This window comes from Microtus pennsylvanicus, chromosome 7, assembly GCF_037038515.1.
Source record: "Microtus pennsylvanicus isolate mMicPen1 chromosome 7, mMicPen1.hap1, whole genome shotgun sequence".
NCBI lineage: Eukaryota > Metazoa > Chordata > Mammalia > Rodentia > Cricetidae > Microtus > Microtus pennsylvanicus.
Window position 1 is genome coordinate 78,839,606 of NC_134585.1, and position 16,992 is coordinate 78,856,597.

The 16,992-nt window shown below is 41.3% G+C and overlaps 1 protein-coding gene across 8 annotated transcripts in view; it reads left to right on the forward strand.

The window, feature by feature from the left end:
- Bmpr1b (bone morphogenetic protein receptor type 1B) overlaps positions 1–16,992 on the forward strand; it is a 304,001-nt gene that overhangs the window by 281,861 nt on the left and 5,148 nt on the right. For all 8 annotated transcript variants that reach the window (XM_075981227.1, XM_075981224.1, XM_075981223.1 and 5 more), the window contains 4 exons: positions 161–353; positions 1,128–1,425; positions 13,770–13,945; positions 16,001–16,131. In XM_075981227.1, the coding sequence (XP_075837342.1) occupies positions 161–353; positions 1,128–1,425; positions 13,770–13,945; positions 16,001–16,131 (798 nt within the window). The remainder of the gene's footprint in view (positions 1–160; positions 354–1,127; positions 1,426–13,769; positions 13,946–16,000; positions 16,132–16,992) is intronic.

Below are 16,992 nucleotides of genomic sequence, written 5' to 3' on the forward strand. Positions count from 1 at the left end.
TTAATACATATAAAGAACTCATGTGTATAGAGAATAATACTGACTACACTTTTTTACACGTAATCATTGTTCCCCTGCCCCCCCACAGCACAATGGAGATAAGTTTAAACAGATGTATAGTGCTGTAAATATATTAATGGCATGTTTTGGGCTTTGCCAGGTCCAAAGGACAATAGCTAAGCAAATTCAGATGGTGAAGCAAATTGGAAAAGGTCGCTATGGGGAAGTGTGGATGGGAAAGTGGCGTGGAGAAAAGGTAGCTGTGAAAGTGTTCTTCACCACGGAGGAAGCCAGCTGGTTCCGAGAGACAGAGATTTATCAGACGGTCCTGATGAGGCATGAAAACATTCTGGGTGAGTCACAGTCTACACAGCAATTGTTGGGGTTTTGTCACATTCTTCTGTCTTTCTCTCCACATCTGCATATGAACTCATCTGTCTAGACCTATTATGAAACTTACAGATTCTTTCTTTTTGGAGTGAGCCCAGAGCCCATAAACTTCTCACAAAAGACGTCACAAGAGGCATGACTACGGTGCTTCTGTGGATGGGTGGTGGGCTGGAAATGCAATACTCGCCAGTGATTTATCTCTTTCTTCAGAAACAGGAAGTACAAATGAAATTCTAAAATTCCTTAAGGTTTCTTAGGGATTTGAAGGACCATATTTGGGTTTTAATGTTGTAAAAAGTTTTAGGCATTTTTATTTGCAGCATTTATTTGTAACAAGTGTTTATGTTCAGAATTGATTTCGTTTTCCTTTCCTCAGGCTAGATGTGATCTACATGGGTCAAGTTAGTAGGAGACGATACAGTCAGTGAAGTAGAAGGCCTGATTTCAGCCTTTCGTACAACATACCTTACATGTAACTTCAGTACCATAAAGGAATTTCTATACTACTGGTCAGAGAGTGATTTCAGACCCAAACTCTTAGTTTTTATTCCTCCCTCCAATTTTGATCACATCTGCTTGGTATTATTAGTACTTTAACACTATCATAGGCATAGTCAGAAAACTGAGCAAGGTGCTAATCCAAAGACATCTGGAGAGGAAGAATATTTGAGCATGTGAATTATTCCTCATTCTGTCCAGGAAACACATGTAATCCTCTTTACTCTTTTGCCTTTTAGGGTTTATTGCTGCAGATATTAAAGGGACTGGGTCCTGGACTCAGTTATACCTCATCACAGACTATCATGAAAATGGTTCTCTTTATGACTATCTGAAATCCACCACCCTAGACGCAAAGTCCATGCTGAGGTTAGCCTACTCTTCCGTCAGCGGTCTATGCCACTTACACACGGAAATCTTCAGTACTCAAGGCAAACCAGCAATTGCCCATAGAGACCTGAAAAGTAAGAACATCCTGGTGAAGAAAAATGGGACCTGCTGCATCGCAGACCTGGGCTTGGCTGTCAAGTTTATCAGGTTAGTCTCCGAGTCAACACCCATTCTTTCTGAGTGCCCCTCTCGAAGATAATTCAATGGTTGAAAAATATTATAAACTTCAACTCTTTTGGAGATAAAAATATCCCTATTTTCTTTGTAACATGGTGTTTTGGGGTCAGCCCTAGGTACCATGAGAAAGCAGGCTAAAGAAGCCATGGGCCACAAGCCAGTAAGCAGCTATCCTCCAAGGTGTCTGCTTCAGTTACTACCTCCAGGTTCTAACCTTGACCTCCTGCCCTGGCTTTTCTGAATGCAATTATAAATTACATTCTACTGTAAGGTGGAACAAACTCTTTCTTCATCAGGTTGATTTTGGTCAATGATGTTTTTTGACATCCATACAGACCCTACGATGATGCCTGAGAAGCTATTGCCAGAGTTCTGCATAACGTTTGTAATTATGGGGAGGTTTCAGGAAGAATCAGCAACTATGGAAGAAAAGGCCATATTTTATTTGTGTGTAGGACAGTAAGGATTACTTTGTAAAGGTTTGAAAGAAGTACTATAAAACCAAAGAACAAAGCAACTGATATTCAGCGCTGTTATAATGTAGCTTAAATAGAGAACATAGCACCTGGGCAGGCACCCTTGCACTTGCTGGTGGTGGTGTGCAGACCCTGCAGGCTCTTTGATACATTGATAGCCCCTACACAGTAGAGACGGTTTCACACCAAGGAGCCTGGGACTCTTATCTCTGTCTCTTTAATGGAGGACATGTGTCCAACCGTGTAACCCAATACAAAATCACAAACTTAAAACATTTTTGTTGTTGTTGCAATTTTACTTTTGTAATACAGCTGCAAAATTCTTCAATCTGAACTTTGTACATGATAAAGTCTTCTTGCAATGGGGAAATGTTGGATATAATAGGTGGAGATGATTTAGAGAAAATGGCTCCTCTAGTTTGAAATGAAAGCAAGGTTTCTTTGGGGACTAGTGGTGAAGGAAACTAATACATAACTCCTTTAGAATACATAGTCCAGGCTGCCTTCTTAGTACATTTGTTGCCCTGCTTATGAATATTTTTCTAGGAAGGTTCTATAGTACATAAAGAAGGACAGAAGAAAAAACTGGGAAGATGATTACAAGAAAGAACTAATGGGTTTCCATTTTGTCCTGAACATAAAATCTGAGATGGGATTTAATAATGACCTCAGACATGTGGAGGGCTTCACCATAGAAAAATGACAAAAATTTAAAGTGAATTGTGATATAAATTTAAGTCAGAGACATGAATCTCACACTATGTAATAATTTAAATCCAGTATTAAATCCAGTTTCTCTTCAAAATTCATTTTTGTGAAAGGCAACCCTTTTCCAATCTACTCTACAACAACCAAACATCTGTACATAAGTAATTCTTCTGGTGTGCCTCTACTTCCCAGCTCCTAGTTGCATTTCCCCAAAGCAGTTCCAGGGGTGATAGCCTTTCTCATCCTTGCCGTCTGTCTTCTGCTGTCCCTCCCCTGCCTGCTTTATTGAGAAAGCATCTCTGTGTGCACCAGAAGCCCTCACTCATTGTGACACCATTGTCCCTGGTGCCCAGTGCTCTCACCATCATTGCACAATATGTCGCTGTGCTTCAGCCTCCCTTTTCTCCTGACACTGCTTCTACTAATCTTTCACCTTTAAATATTTCTCTGTGTGAGATTTCCAGCTGTATCTGACCTTTCTTTTATCTCTGAGTTTGGCTGAACTCAGAGTGTCTGGGGTTTTTTTTTTATTTTTATTTTTATTTTTGATTCGTGCAGTTGAATGAGTTCTATCTTCATGAAACTCATGTTTTACCTTGAGTATGATGGTTAACCGCACTATACTGTTTCATCTGGATCCTTGGGTAAAGCATTATACAGTTACTTCCTTTCTCTCTTTCTGCCTTCCAGTCTTTTCTTCAGATTGCAGAATTTATTTTCTCGCAGTGCTCTTTGGATGTTACCATAATTTCATAGTTTTCTGTGGCCTTGGGTTAAAATGTAGTTAGGGTCCCTCACTATGGTGAACTCTTTTCTGACTTTGGGCTTTTCTTGAGATTTATTCCTACATGCTGCTTACCTTTCTCTATTAATTTTGAACACATTCTACTTCTCACAGCCTCAAGTGCTTTTCTTCTTATTATCTGTATAACTTACATCCCTTTTCTGTTTACCCGCTGCTGATCTTTAGACTGCATGGACATCTGTTGTTACTCATAAGCGGCCCTGTACAAAGTGTCAAGGCATTTCTCACAGGCTGCAGTGATCGCTGGCTTCTTATGTTTGCCTCCTGGTAGAATGTAAACAGTGCAAGCGTCTGTCAAAATTCTATCCCCAGGCCAGGGTCTTCACCATGACTATGGAGGTATTTTAAGTTTTGCATACTAGGTAATTGAGTGTTACATATGGACTTTGCAGATAAGAAAGCCATGTTATGCTAGCTTCAGAAAATCTGCACATTCTTGACTGTGCCCTTCAGTATTGTATATTGTACCCATACTCTAATTTGTCTTTGTTTTGCAATATTGAATCTCTGTGTTTTCTCCTTGCATAGCCCAAGCTGCCTGGTGATTTGCTTTTGCTTCTAGAGTCCCTAACGTGGAGTATCCTGTCTTTCCATGTACACTTCCCTAGTATCTGAAATGCCTCTTAGTGTACCCATCTACACCTAAGAGGAAAGATGCCACCCTCTGAATTATCTGGCCTGTGTCTGCCTACAGTTATTATTATGTAGAGATATGCTTCAGCTCTCCTAACTCTCATTGCTACCTTGAGAGTCAAAGGATGTCAAATCAACCATGGATTTCCCTTTTGACATGTCAGAATTACAAACACTGCTACTGTTTTAAATCAGCAAATGTAAATAATAAAATAATTGAGGCAACACCATTATGAATCTTAAAGTAAATTGAGTTTTTATTCCTGATTTTGTTGTTGTTGTTGAGGGGAATGAATTAAATGATCTCTCAGATTTCTTGTGGATCCCTATTCTAGGAAGAGGATGAAGCTCGTTGGGGATAAATTGAGATATCTTTAATGAACAATGTCCTGTTTATAAAAGGAGGGGAATGTGAGGAGGCTAGCTGCATAACTCATTTACCTTTCCAGATGGAGCATGTATTGTATGATCACAGGCTTTTTTATTTTTATTTCCTGTGTCAGAGTTTTGACATCTTCCATTCTTAGGGCAGGGTTTAAGCCTTGCTTTACTCATTTCTCTGAGTTTTGCCCATCATGGTGATTTGCATTGTGTGTCTGTGCATATGCAACTATTTAGAGTGTTTTATTTCAGATGCAATCATAGCTAACCCATCTTCCTGCATGAATTTCCTGTGAGAACTTAATCTTCATTTTCATTTCTGTATGGGCAGTAAGTGGTCTCTTAGGGTTTTGGGTAATTTCTGGAAGGTTCCCAGGGAACCTGAGAATCACAGAGAGCTCTGTTGGTGCCTTAGGGGCTTTCTATTCACACAACACTTTTGCTCTTGTTGGCGTCTTTTGCTGGTACATTTCCTGCTCAAAGGAGATTTAATCCAGGTGATGTTAGAAGATCTCTAATGTCCCTGAGGAGGGGGAAATGATGCCACAGGAAAGGCCTTGGAGGAATGCACACAGCTCTGGTACTTCACTGTCCAAATAAAACATTTCTTATAGGAGAAATAAATTCTGATCAGCGGATCTCAGGTGTTGAATCTTAAACAGAAAACCCCCAATGTTGAGAGATTGGGCTGTTTTATAGAACTCCTCTCTGATGGTTATCAGTTGTCCAAATACAGAAAAAGATTGGTTCTATATAGCAGAGACTGAATTTCCTGAACACTTCTGATGTCATTTTCTGTACTGCTTTTGGTGTGTGTTGTGTGTGTGTGTGTTTACTGTAGCTTTTTAAATACTCATCAAATTCATAGACCTAAGGTCATTAGTGGTGGTGTCAACACTTCCAGTAAATGTCTTGGCAAGTGTCCCCACCTTTGATGGAGTTTTAGTTCTGAAGTTCTGAAATACATGGAGATTTTTAGAAATTTGATGTTTGAAACGTTGTTTTAGCTCCATTTGTTGTTGTTGTGACTGTAATACAATACCCGACAAAAAGAAACTGAAAGCTCATTTGGGCTCCCTCTTTGGAAGCCAGAGCAGTAACAAGGTGATGAGTTGGTCACCTTCCACTCACTGTCAGGAAGCTGGGAGAGAGGAATGCTGCCTCCTTTTTACTCACTCCGGACTCCAGCCCTTAGAATTGTACAGCCCACATGTAGTATGTGTGGGTTATCTCACTTTAATCAACCCAGTCTAGAAAATTCCTCACAGGTATGCCCAGAGATTTATCTCTTGGGCAATTCTAGATTCTGTCACTTTGGCAATCATTATTAACCACCACAAGTACTAAGCTACAGTGAAAATGTTCCACGCTCAGGGAGTTTAGGGATGTGCAGGAGTTAGCTGAGTAAATTACTTCCACAGCCACTGGGAAAACGATACAGGGGACGTCAACGGTGTGTGCAGAATTGTGTGTAAGCCTTTGCATATCACACTTCCAATAGATCCAATGTGACCAGAGATTCCCTCATGTGTGTTGTCTGTGGTTTCAAGCATCAGCTGTGTTATACTAACCAGCACCTCTTTCACGCGTCTTCTCATCACACTTTTACGTGTTATTTTAAAGCACCACACTTAGTTTTTAGAAGCTTTGCAGATTATTCAAGATGTTCAGTGTTTACTTACTGTCTTTCTCTGTCCGTTAGCTCTTCCTCTCCCAAAGACTTCTCTCCCCCTTTTCTTGTGTTAGGCTAGGTGGTTTTCTGCTGGAAGCCACCCCCAGGTGTGTAAGGCCAGGAAGTAGAGCCCCTGCTAGTTTAGCTCTCCATTCCTGCGTGTCTCTCATTGCCACAGTGATGGAGGAAGGTCATTGGCTAATAAAGGAACTGCCTTGGCCCATTTTATTGGTTAGAACATAGGTAGGTGGAGTAAACAGAACGGAGTGCTGGGAGGAAGAGGAAGTGAGCTCAGACTCGACAGCTCTCCTCTCGGGAGCAGACGCCTCAGCAGAGACGCCATCTCGCTCCTGGGCAGACACACGCGATGAAGCTCCAACCTAGAATCTTCCCAGTAAGACCGGTGCTCACAGATTATTAGAGATGGGTTGATCGGTATATCAGAATTAGCCAGTAAGGGCTAAAGCTAAAGGGCCAAGCAGTGTTTAAAAGAATACAGTGTCCGTGTAATTATTTCAGGGCATAAGCTAGCCGAGCAGACGGCTGGGGTGTTGGGGACGCAGCCCTGCCGCTCATATTACTACAAATCGCGCCCAACGTGGGGCGCCAAAATGTAAAGGCGTAAACGAATGCAGACAGATTGTAAAAAAATATATATCTATAGCTTTAATGGAGAAATAGACTTACAGAGCCACTGTTCCTGCGGAGATCAGGAAAGCAGAAGTGACGACTGGGAGTACGCTTGCCAAATTTATAGGCAGACATTAGCCTGAGGTGAACACGCCCCCCAAGGGGCGGGACTTATCCCTACACCACAGTAGGTTCTGCTCATGCCTTTCAGGAAACACATTTTCAGAATTTGTCTCCCTGCGGAATGTGTACTGTGGTGAGCTACATAGCAGAATTTTCCACGACTAACTGTTCTTGCCAGAATTCCTGGTACAGACTTGTGATTGAGAAGGTTAATTAATACAAGAGATATTGAATGTATATTAAGGCTATCAGAGATATTACTTAAAGCCCCTTTATTTCCAATTTTCAAACTTTTTACTTGACCTTAAGCAGTGTACAGAGCACATAAGACAGGAACTAATCACTGGGCCTGTAGGTTTCAAGAATGCCCTGAACATAGCGGACAATGAGGACTACTGACAACTCAAGAACAATGGCAATGGGTTTCTGATCCTACTGCACGCACTGGCTTTGTGGGAACCTAAGCAGTTTGGATGCCCAACTTACTAGACCTGGATGGTGGTGGGGGTTCCTTGGACTTCCCATAGGACAGGGAACCCTGATGGCTTTTCGGGCTGGGGGGGGGACTTAATTGGGGGAGGGGGAGGGAAATGGGAGGCGGTGGCGGGGAAGAGGCAGAAATCTTTAATAAATAAATAAATTAAAAAAAAGAATGCCCTGCAGGTGGTATAGCTGGGCTTGAGTCAGTCTGGATAAGAGTGCTCCACCTACTCTGAGAGAATGAAGCCAGTTAAGGTTTCAGTCCTTATTTTTCCCAAGTGACAGCACTCTAGATGAAGCCAGTGGTAGCACACATTTCCTAGCTATGTTTTTGGTTCCTCTGATCCTCCTGCCATACACCTGCCTGGCACCTCACTGTATTGCTCATATCTCATCATTACCCATCTTTCTCTTTGTCTACCAAGTTCTTCCCTCCCTTGCATCCCTCCCTCCTAGGAGCAGTAGCCAGGAGAATTCACATTTACTCTTCATCATCCTGGTGTAGGAGAGTCACTTGATCTCAGGCACTCAGGAAGCCCTTTGTTATCCCTGTGAATCTCTGATTGTTTTTGTTGTCATAATACTGCTGGCCAGTGTTTTACACACACACACACACACACACACACACACACACACACACACACAGAGAGAGAGAGAGAGAGAGAGAGAGAGAGAGAGAGAGAGAGAGAGAGAGGGAGGGAGGGAGAGAGAGAGAGAGAGAGAGAGAGAGAGAGAGAGAGAGAGAGAGAGAAGTGTTAAACCAGAAAGGGAGGAATTTTAAGGGGCTTGGCAGAAATGAAGCTCTTCTAAAGAGAAATTTTTGTCTCTAAACCTGACTGTCAGAATACTGAAACAGTGGACCCCAAAGAAATGAGAATTTACTCAGGAATGTCAGGCTGGAAGAAGGAAAGGGCCACCAACAGAGAGGAATTTGGCCTCCAGGAAGAACTCTCAGATTCTAACACCTTGACAGAATGAAGCACAGGTGAAGCTGGGCCAGTGGTGGGTGATGCTACACCTTGAATAGTCTTAGATGCGCACATCCTTGGCCTTCTATTTCTGCTAGAGATCACTTTAGGAACCTAATATGGGCTTGGAGGATTTTCTGGATCACATTTTTCTTCTCAACGTGGCCACTTTGCATATATCGCCTTTTCTGTTTAAATAAAAGGAAAAGAGTCTTTATTCTCTGCTTTCTTTTTATTTTTAAACATTTTGTAGATTCTCTGGGGATTTTGCACCATGCATCCCAATCCCATTCACCTCCCTGTTCCTTTGCATCTACCCTCTGCCCCTTAGCCTCCCCAGCCCTGAAAATAAAATAAAATGAAATTTAAAAGAAATCTCATCATAGGAGCTGCAGTGTGGCCCAGTGAGTCAGTCATATAAAAAAATTCTTAGTCCATACATAAAGTCCATACTTTACTTGCAAGTGTTCACTGGTCTGGTTTGATGCCTCTGGGTTCTTCTACAATATGATTCCAAGTGTCATTTGCTATCCTCACTGGGACTCCTCTTCGATATCCTGCTGTAGTTCAGTGTCATGGAGATCCTGTAGTTTTGGATCTACAGGACCAGCCCCTTCATATGCTCTGGCAGTTCATAGATGGGGTGAACCAACTCATCATGCCCTGGTTCTGGATCTGAGTGGTTGCTGGGTTGGTCAGCTGCCAGTTCTCCCTCATCCTCACCCTCAACTCTCCATCATTGCCTCAACTAGTTCAACCCAATGCAGCAGGCAGCAAGGGGTGGGGCCAGTTCTCCTTTTCTCACCCTGCCTGGGACTGGCTCACCCACACCCACAGTGTAAGGGCTAGCCCTACTGTGTTGCCCAGGCAAGGTGCAGGGTCCACTCCAGAGTGCTGCAGCTGATGAGGGGCAGGACCACCTCTCCTTGGCTAGTAGGTGGAAAAGGGCAGAACCAGTTCTGCTCTCAGGCCCTCAGCCTGGCTCACTCAGGTCCATTTCAATCTCAGCACTGGGGAGGCAGAGGCAGGCTGATCTCTATGAGCTCGAGGCTAGCCTGGTCTACAGAGGGAGGTCCAAGACAGCCAAGGCTACACAGAGAAACCCTGTCTCAAAAAATCAAAACCAGAAAAAAAGTATTCTCTGCGTTCATATCTGGAACACCCTGCCACGATTCCCAGGAGCCCGTTTCCTCTGTGACATACCCTCTGTGCATTTCTCACACACTGAAAGAAGAGCTTCTCCCATCCCACGATAAAACTCCCTCTTTGACATACCTGCTAATGTATCTAATACATTTTAAACATGCCTTGATTTATGCCTTTCTTCATTCTGCAAAACTGTAACACTTTGTGAAACCACTTCCACGTTGGAACGTGAAATTTGGAGTAACCTAATTCTTTGTTTCTGGGTTATTGTCAGTCAAAAATAAATTTCCCCTGTTCCCTTTAAGATGAGAGCCGTGGCTTTCGCATTGACATTATTAATGTTCAAATTACATTTATTTTCTAACTCTGCTTAAGTTTATAACCCCTTGGTACACACATTAAGAACAAAAGCTTGGTTGGGTCTAGTGGGAATATTAATTATGAAATTATAACTGAGACAGTCTGTTCCTATAATTCTCTAAAGCCTCTGCCTTCATCACCGCCTCTGGGATTAACCCCACTGTTCTCCATAGGAAAGGTAAAGAGAACCTCCCACCTTTCTCCATGGGAAAGATAAAGAGCTCCTATTTCCTTGATATTTAGTACAGGACCCACATTTATGACAGAGTATTTCTGTTTCTTAGCAGAAATCTATTTTCTTAGCTAATTTCATCCAATTAATCACTTTTGAATTTCAGGGTCTTGTGCCATATGCACCTTAGTCCTTGAAATATACCATTTCCAGTCACTGATTCTGCTTGTATATTTATATTTATGATATATTATAAACTTCTATATAAGGCATTTTGAAGGGCAATTGTGTTACAGTTGAATATTAACAAATGATAACAGCTTCATCTTCTCTAGGCTTTTCAACAGAAATCAAATGTTGACTATAATGTAGTTCCCTTCTGTGTTTGTCCCTTTGTATGTCTCCTAGTAGCAACCATGTCTTGTTTACATTTCCTGTATACAGTCTTATGATTTGACAGCTCACGGGTGTAGCCACTGTAGCACCTGCAGTTACTCTATGGAGTTACTCTCTTCACCACTGCACCTGTTTTGACAATGTGCATCTTGTTTTTGCTGACTTTGTTTCTTACAGCTCTGCACTCTCCATGGGAAAGGCGGTTAGAATAAGCTGCTGGCCCCTGACCTGTCTTCTCTCTTTTTTCTCTCTGACCTTTTCTCATGACCCTCTCTCTACCCTTTTCACATATACATGTCAGCTTATGAATCCCCTTTCTTTTTTCTTCCTTTATTCTTGGTATTCCAGTATTCAATTTAATTTCCTTTTTTTTGTCTTAAAGATTAATAGAAGCTCATTTTTTTCCTCTGCAATTACTGCAGAATAGGTATAATCCTACTGAAAGTCAAAGAGGCGCTCCTTAAATACTTTCTTACTCTTGTTTATTTTTGAGATTATAATGTAATTATAGCATTTCCCTCATCTCTTTCCTCTCTTCAATTCTTTCTATACACTCTATCCACTCTTCTCTAACATAGTGGTCTTCTTTCCCCACTGATATTGCATGCATATATTTGTATAAGCATATATATTCCTAAATAAAACGTATTGAGTCCATATCATGTTACTGTGTGTTTCACAATGGACAGTGTGAACTGGAAAACCAGTCAGAGTACTCTACCCTGGGAAGCACCACCTCTCTTGCTCCCAGCTTTACTCAGTTGCCTGTAAATCTTTGGGTATGGTTCATGGCTCCATGGGATTTCCCCACCCAGTTTAGCATGTTCATTGATGTCATCCTTGTTCAGCTCATGCTTGATGTATAGCCTCCGAAGTTATCAGGAGATACAATGTCACAGCAAGGTCCCTGATCCTTTGTACTTTCTAACGTTAGAAGCATACCCAATGGAAGAGGCAGAACTCTAACTTAGAGAATATGAAATCTGATAGTATTTGGAAGGAGTTGCCTATAATTCACGTGTTTGCTGTTTAACTGTGGTGATAAATGCATTTACCACTAGGTTAATAGTAGTCTTTCACAAAATCAATTTGCCCAATAAAATTCCATCTATCTTTTTGTGTGTGTTTTTCTTCTATAACAATGTTACATTTCTCTTTAAATTAACCACAACAAAGATTACTGTTAGCAGGCCTTTTCATTCTTCCCAGTTCACTTTTTTCCTACTGTGTGCAAGCTGTGTAGTGAGTGAAGATGAACTGGAACATTCAATTTCAGGGCCGTACCGAATGACTATGGCACATATTCAAGGCTTATAGAAACCTAATGTTTTTACAGTGCTAGATACTTATTCAAATACTTTTAGAGAAGACATTTTCTGCTAAACATTTAGCATATGTTTCTTTCTTGTTGTTGCTCATTCTGGCTGTAATTCTAATTTTTATATTTTATATCTGTTCTTATTGTGTATAGTTTTGTATTATGCTTAGAACTCTCTTATTTTGAGAACAGGGGGAGGTGCTGTGGGAACTCCTTCAGCCAATAACCTTTAAGATACTGACCCACTTTTGGCATGGTCTTATGTACTATCAATGCAGACATAAAGCATATGCGGACCCCTTTGCTGCTGGATTCAGTTCCAGTTCCCAGTGCATGCAAAGGATTGTCAATCAGTACTCTGTAAGTTTACCCCCTAATAAATAAACCTTTGTTATATATAAAAAGGAGGACACTTGTTTGTCCTGGCCACTGAAAACTGAAATAATCACACAGAAACATAATAATAAAATCACTGCTTGGCCCATTAACTCTATCTTCTTATTGGCTGACTCTTACATATTAATTTATCCCATTTCTATTAATCTGTGTATCACCATGTGGCTGTGGCTTTCTGCCTAAAGTTCCATCTGGCTCCAGTGGGGCTACAAGGCTTCTTTCTGACTCCGCCTCCTTTCTCCCAGCATTCTGTTTAGTTTTCCCCACCTAGCTCTGTTCCCCTATAGCTCTGCTATAGGCCCAAAGCAGTTCCTTTATTCATTAATGGTTATCACAGCATATAGAGGGGAATCAGATCAGTTATACTCCATTCTGGGTTAGTGTGGAACTCTTGTGTGGCAACAGTTGATGCTCTTCAAATACTATTGGGAGGCATGGGTGGCAAAGGAAGGGGAGAAGGAATGGCCACCGTGAGCACATGGGAGGAACTGCTGTCTTTGTAGGTGATGGATCTTGAGAACTTTGATCATTTTCTGTTGGTGTAGTTGATGGGGGAAGAGTTGGAGATGAAGGGGAAAAGACTAAAGACAGCTCTTACTGGTTTTGTATGATAGTAGTTACCTTTCCAGTTCCCCAGCAGAGATGTATCTTTACCACGCATTCCCCAACCAATGTCTGTCCTCTTAGATCCAAATAGACATGAAGGAGCTAGAAGAGTGGAACTGCCAGATATCTTCATTCTCTGGGGCCAGAATCTCTCCACCTTCCCTGATACACTCATGGGTGGTATCCTAGCCTAAGATGATTCTTGTCTCAGTATATATTCTTAAATGCAATTACAACCTTTAGCTATCCTTTTCCCTGTATTTCTTTTCTTTCTCTCTAAAACCTTAAAATATCATAATTGAGACCACCATCACAGTCTTCTGATGGTTACCAATAACATACTATAACACCCAGAGTCAGCATATTAATGAAATAACCCCTTTGTACTCACATAGTCAGCACCAGCAGGTGTAGCAGAAGAGAAACTTTATTAATTCTTTGAGAGCTACCCGTTTCACACAGTGTGTTGGGTGATTCCCATCTGATATTGCTCTGGCTTCTCTTTAAGCCTAGGCCTAGTCTATTTTCCTCCCTCATACATTATTACCAAGATGTATAAGCCAAGTTGATAGATGGTATAAGAGCAAATTGATTAAAATGGGCAGAGAAGAAAGGGACATTTTAGGTATTTATTTGCCAGTATTTATTTTATTTTTTTGAGACAGGTTTTATGTAAGTGAGATTGACTACAAATTCATTATACAGTTGAGGCCAGCCTTGAACTCCTGACTCTCTTGCTCTGCATCCCAGGGGTTTGGATTACATGTGTAAACTACTGTGCACAACTTTTGTTAGATATTTAGTAATAATTAACAATTTGATTTTATAGCAATATAATCTTGTATGTTAGGGCTTCATTCTCATTTAGTTGCATGTTATCTGCATGTTTAATCTGTGAATGTTTAATTTTTACCAAGAAATATTTTTTGAGGAAGTGTTTTGTTCATTGAAAGTTTTTCTCTCTGCATTGCCACTGACGTGCTCTTCCAGAGAGCCACAGCAGCCTCTCCAGTGCTGACAATGCCTTGCTCTGCTTTCCCTCAGTGACACAAATGAGGTTGACATTCCACCCAACACACGGGTGGGCACCAAGCGCTATATGCCTCCAGAAGTGCTGGATGAAAGCTTGAACAGAAATCATTTCCAGTCGTACATCATGGCTGACATGTACAGTTTTGGACTCATCCTCTGGGAGATTGCGAGGAGATGTGTTTCTGGAGGTAAGAAAGAGACATCTTTGAAAAGCTATTACCCCTGGGAGAAGTTTACAAAACCTTTCTGATCGGAAAGGATTAACGTTGGTGTAGTGCATAGTCTCAGATTTTCTTTCCCTTCCCCCTTTATTCCTGTTGATGCATCACAAACCTTCCAGGGAATATCTATTAGAACCACCTTCGAGTGGCTGTCTCCTACCATACCTTGACCAGTGAATGTACTGCTCTAGACTCACTGCCAGCTTCCCCTGCCTTGTCACAATCACCCTCTGCTTCTCTTTCTGCCATTTCACTTCTCCCTTAGACTTTCTCCAGCAGTTACTCCAGCAAGTCAACACCCTTTCCTACACTGTTCAGCTTCTCTTTGTTTATGTGCTGGACCTCATTCCCAACCCCACTGGTGCATTCTCTGTGCTTCCTCTGCTGAGATAGCTCAGAGACATTGGGGAGTGAGACACCCATTCCTGAATATTATTTTTTTTTTGTCTGAAGAAAAGTAAAGGAAAATATTGTTATTGTTCATGATTTCACCACAAGTGTAAGAATTACTAAAAACACCAGTTTTTTGACATGAGTTCTGGGAACCAAACTCTGGTCCTCTGAAAAGGCAGCAAGTTCTCTTCACCATTGATCCGTCTCTTCAGTCCCTGGTTTTGTCTGTGTAGTTTGTATATCTACCTTACCATCCATCAATCCATCTATGTAATGTGTTAAGTAGATACAGCCTTCACCCACAAGATGTTTTTTGGTCAGTGTCTCTAGACTTAGAAAGTGCTCAGATGAAGTGATGTCTCCTCTGGGTTGGGACCAGTATTTCAGTACCCCATGTGCTGAGACTACAATGAATCAGACAGAAGAATAAGAAACCTAGATGTAATGTAGTAATACCATGTACTAACAGCAGGTGTCCGCAGGTGACCAACAGGCAAGTTTGAATTGCTTGGAAAAAGTTTTGAATCTTTGGATCCCTTATGTTGTGTATGAGTTTGAATTTACAAAAAAGAATATAACATATACCTCCAATTTTGCCTGAATAAATCCCCAGTGAAATTTATTATTGTTGTTATTTGTTTTCTGAGACAGAGTCTCACTGTGTAGTCTAGGTTGGTATGGCACTCTCTATGGAGTCAAGGCTGAGCTGGCACTTTCTCTGTAGTCCTGCCTACCTTTGAGCTCAGACCTGTAAACTCTCTGCCTCAGGTTCCCTAGTACTTATAGGTATATGCTGTCATCCTAATGAATTTAATGCTGTGGCAGATAATCTTATACCTCTATGGTTTCATTCTGTTCAGGTAAACAGTGGCAGCACTTCTACCAAAGGTGGCTTAGGAAGGAATCTGCGAAGTTGTTCAGAAACCCTATCCATCACTAGAGGGCAGGGGTTATTTAGAATTACCATGAAGATAAAGTTGAAAAAGAACATGTTAAAATAGCCTACCTTCTTAAAGGACAGGGCAAAAAAATCTTTAAAAAGTAAAATTAGACATTAGACAGGCTGACATAAATAAGGGAGAAAATTTAAGAAGAAAATGAAAATCAATAAGTTTCAAACCTGAGATGAATCATGGATGTTATTTTTGGAGATACATGTTTTTAATATTGAGTGTGCAAAACTGCTTATGATTAAACACAAATAAATGAATCTGACATTTGTTTAACTAGGCTACTCTTCCAAACTTATGATGTTCTTGTATGCCAGTAATAGAAGCAGCTACATGTGATACGGCTCTGAGTCAAGATGCCTCTTCTAAGTTTACACCGAGACTTAATATGGACTTAAAATATAACTTGTATGCAAATTGTAGTTATTTGCTTCATTCAGCTTTTGGAAGTTAGCTATTGGCTTGGGGGCAGGCTTGAGGACCTATATGTGTCTTTGGGTTTCCTAATATTTTTGGAAAATTAAATTATCATTTGGGCGCTTTTAAAGATTTAATTCATTGTTAACCTGAGCCTGTTTTTTATATGATAGCTTATATTTTTAATTGAGGACAGTTGTGTTAGGCATATTTTTTACCAGTTAATAGAAAATAATATTAACAAAAAAACCCATGTCTTTAGGTATAGTAGAAGAATACCAACTTCCCTACCATGACCTGGTGCCCAGTGACCCTTCTTATGAGGACATGAGAGAAATTGTGTGCATTAAGAAGTTACGGCCTTCATTCCCCAATCGGTGGAGTAGTGATGAGGTAAGGCCAGGCTTGGGAAAAGGTATGGCTGATGTCTAAATGTACTTTTGTTTTGCAAAAATTCTTTTTTTCTCTTTCCATTTTTATTTATTCTGTGTCTTTGATATCATATATCTTTATCACATTCCTTTGCATATCCCTCTGAAACCCCCACTCCAAATAAAACAAAATTTAAGAGAAGAAAGGAAAAAAGGGGTAGGGATTACAAATCTCATGTAGGTTGCAATGTGACACTGTGAGTCACACAGTTGCCCTCTTTGTCTGTGTATCTTTAGTTGCAAGTGTTCATTGCAAAGCGTCCTTGGTCTGGTTTGAGAGGCCTCTGGTCTCTATTGCACTAGCGATGCTGGAAACTCACTGCGCCTCTTGGATATCCTGTTGTTGCCTTGTGTTGTAGAGATCCTGCAGCTTTGGATCTGTGGGTCAGGTTCCTTTATGTGCTCCAGCAGATCATGGACGGAATGGATGCTGGGGTGGTTAAGTGATAACTGGACCTGGGCTGCTGTAGTGTTGGTCTGCCTGCTAGTTCTTTCCTATCCTCACCACCAGGGTGAGCACTCCAGCATTGTCCAGGCTAATCCACCCCTTGCTTAATCCTACACCATCAGGACCAGTTCTATTGTGTTGCCTCTATGAGGTACAGGGGCTACTCTCCAAAGTGCTACAGCGGGTGAGGGTCAGGGACAGTTCTGCTTTTATAACCATGGCACACTCCTCTACCTGTCTCAGGCATTGATGAGTGAGGAGCGGGGCAGCATTGACCTCTGCCCATGCTGCCACATGTCAGATGACTAATGGAGACAGTTCTCCTTTGCTTGCAACCTCAGGGCTGGGTCACCCTTACCTCCAACTACCTGGCTC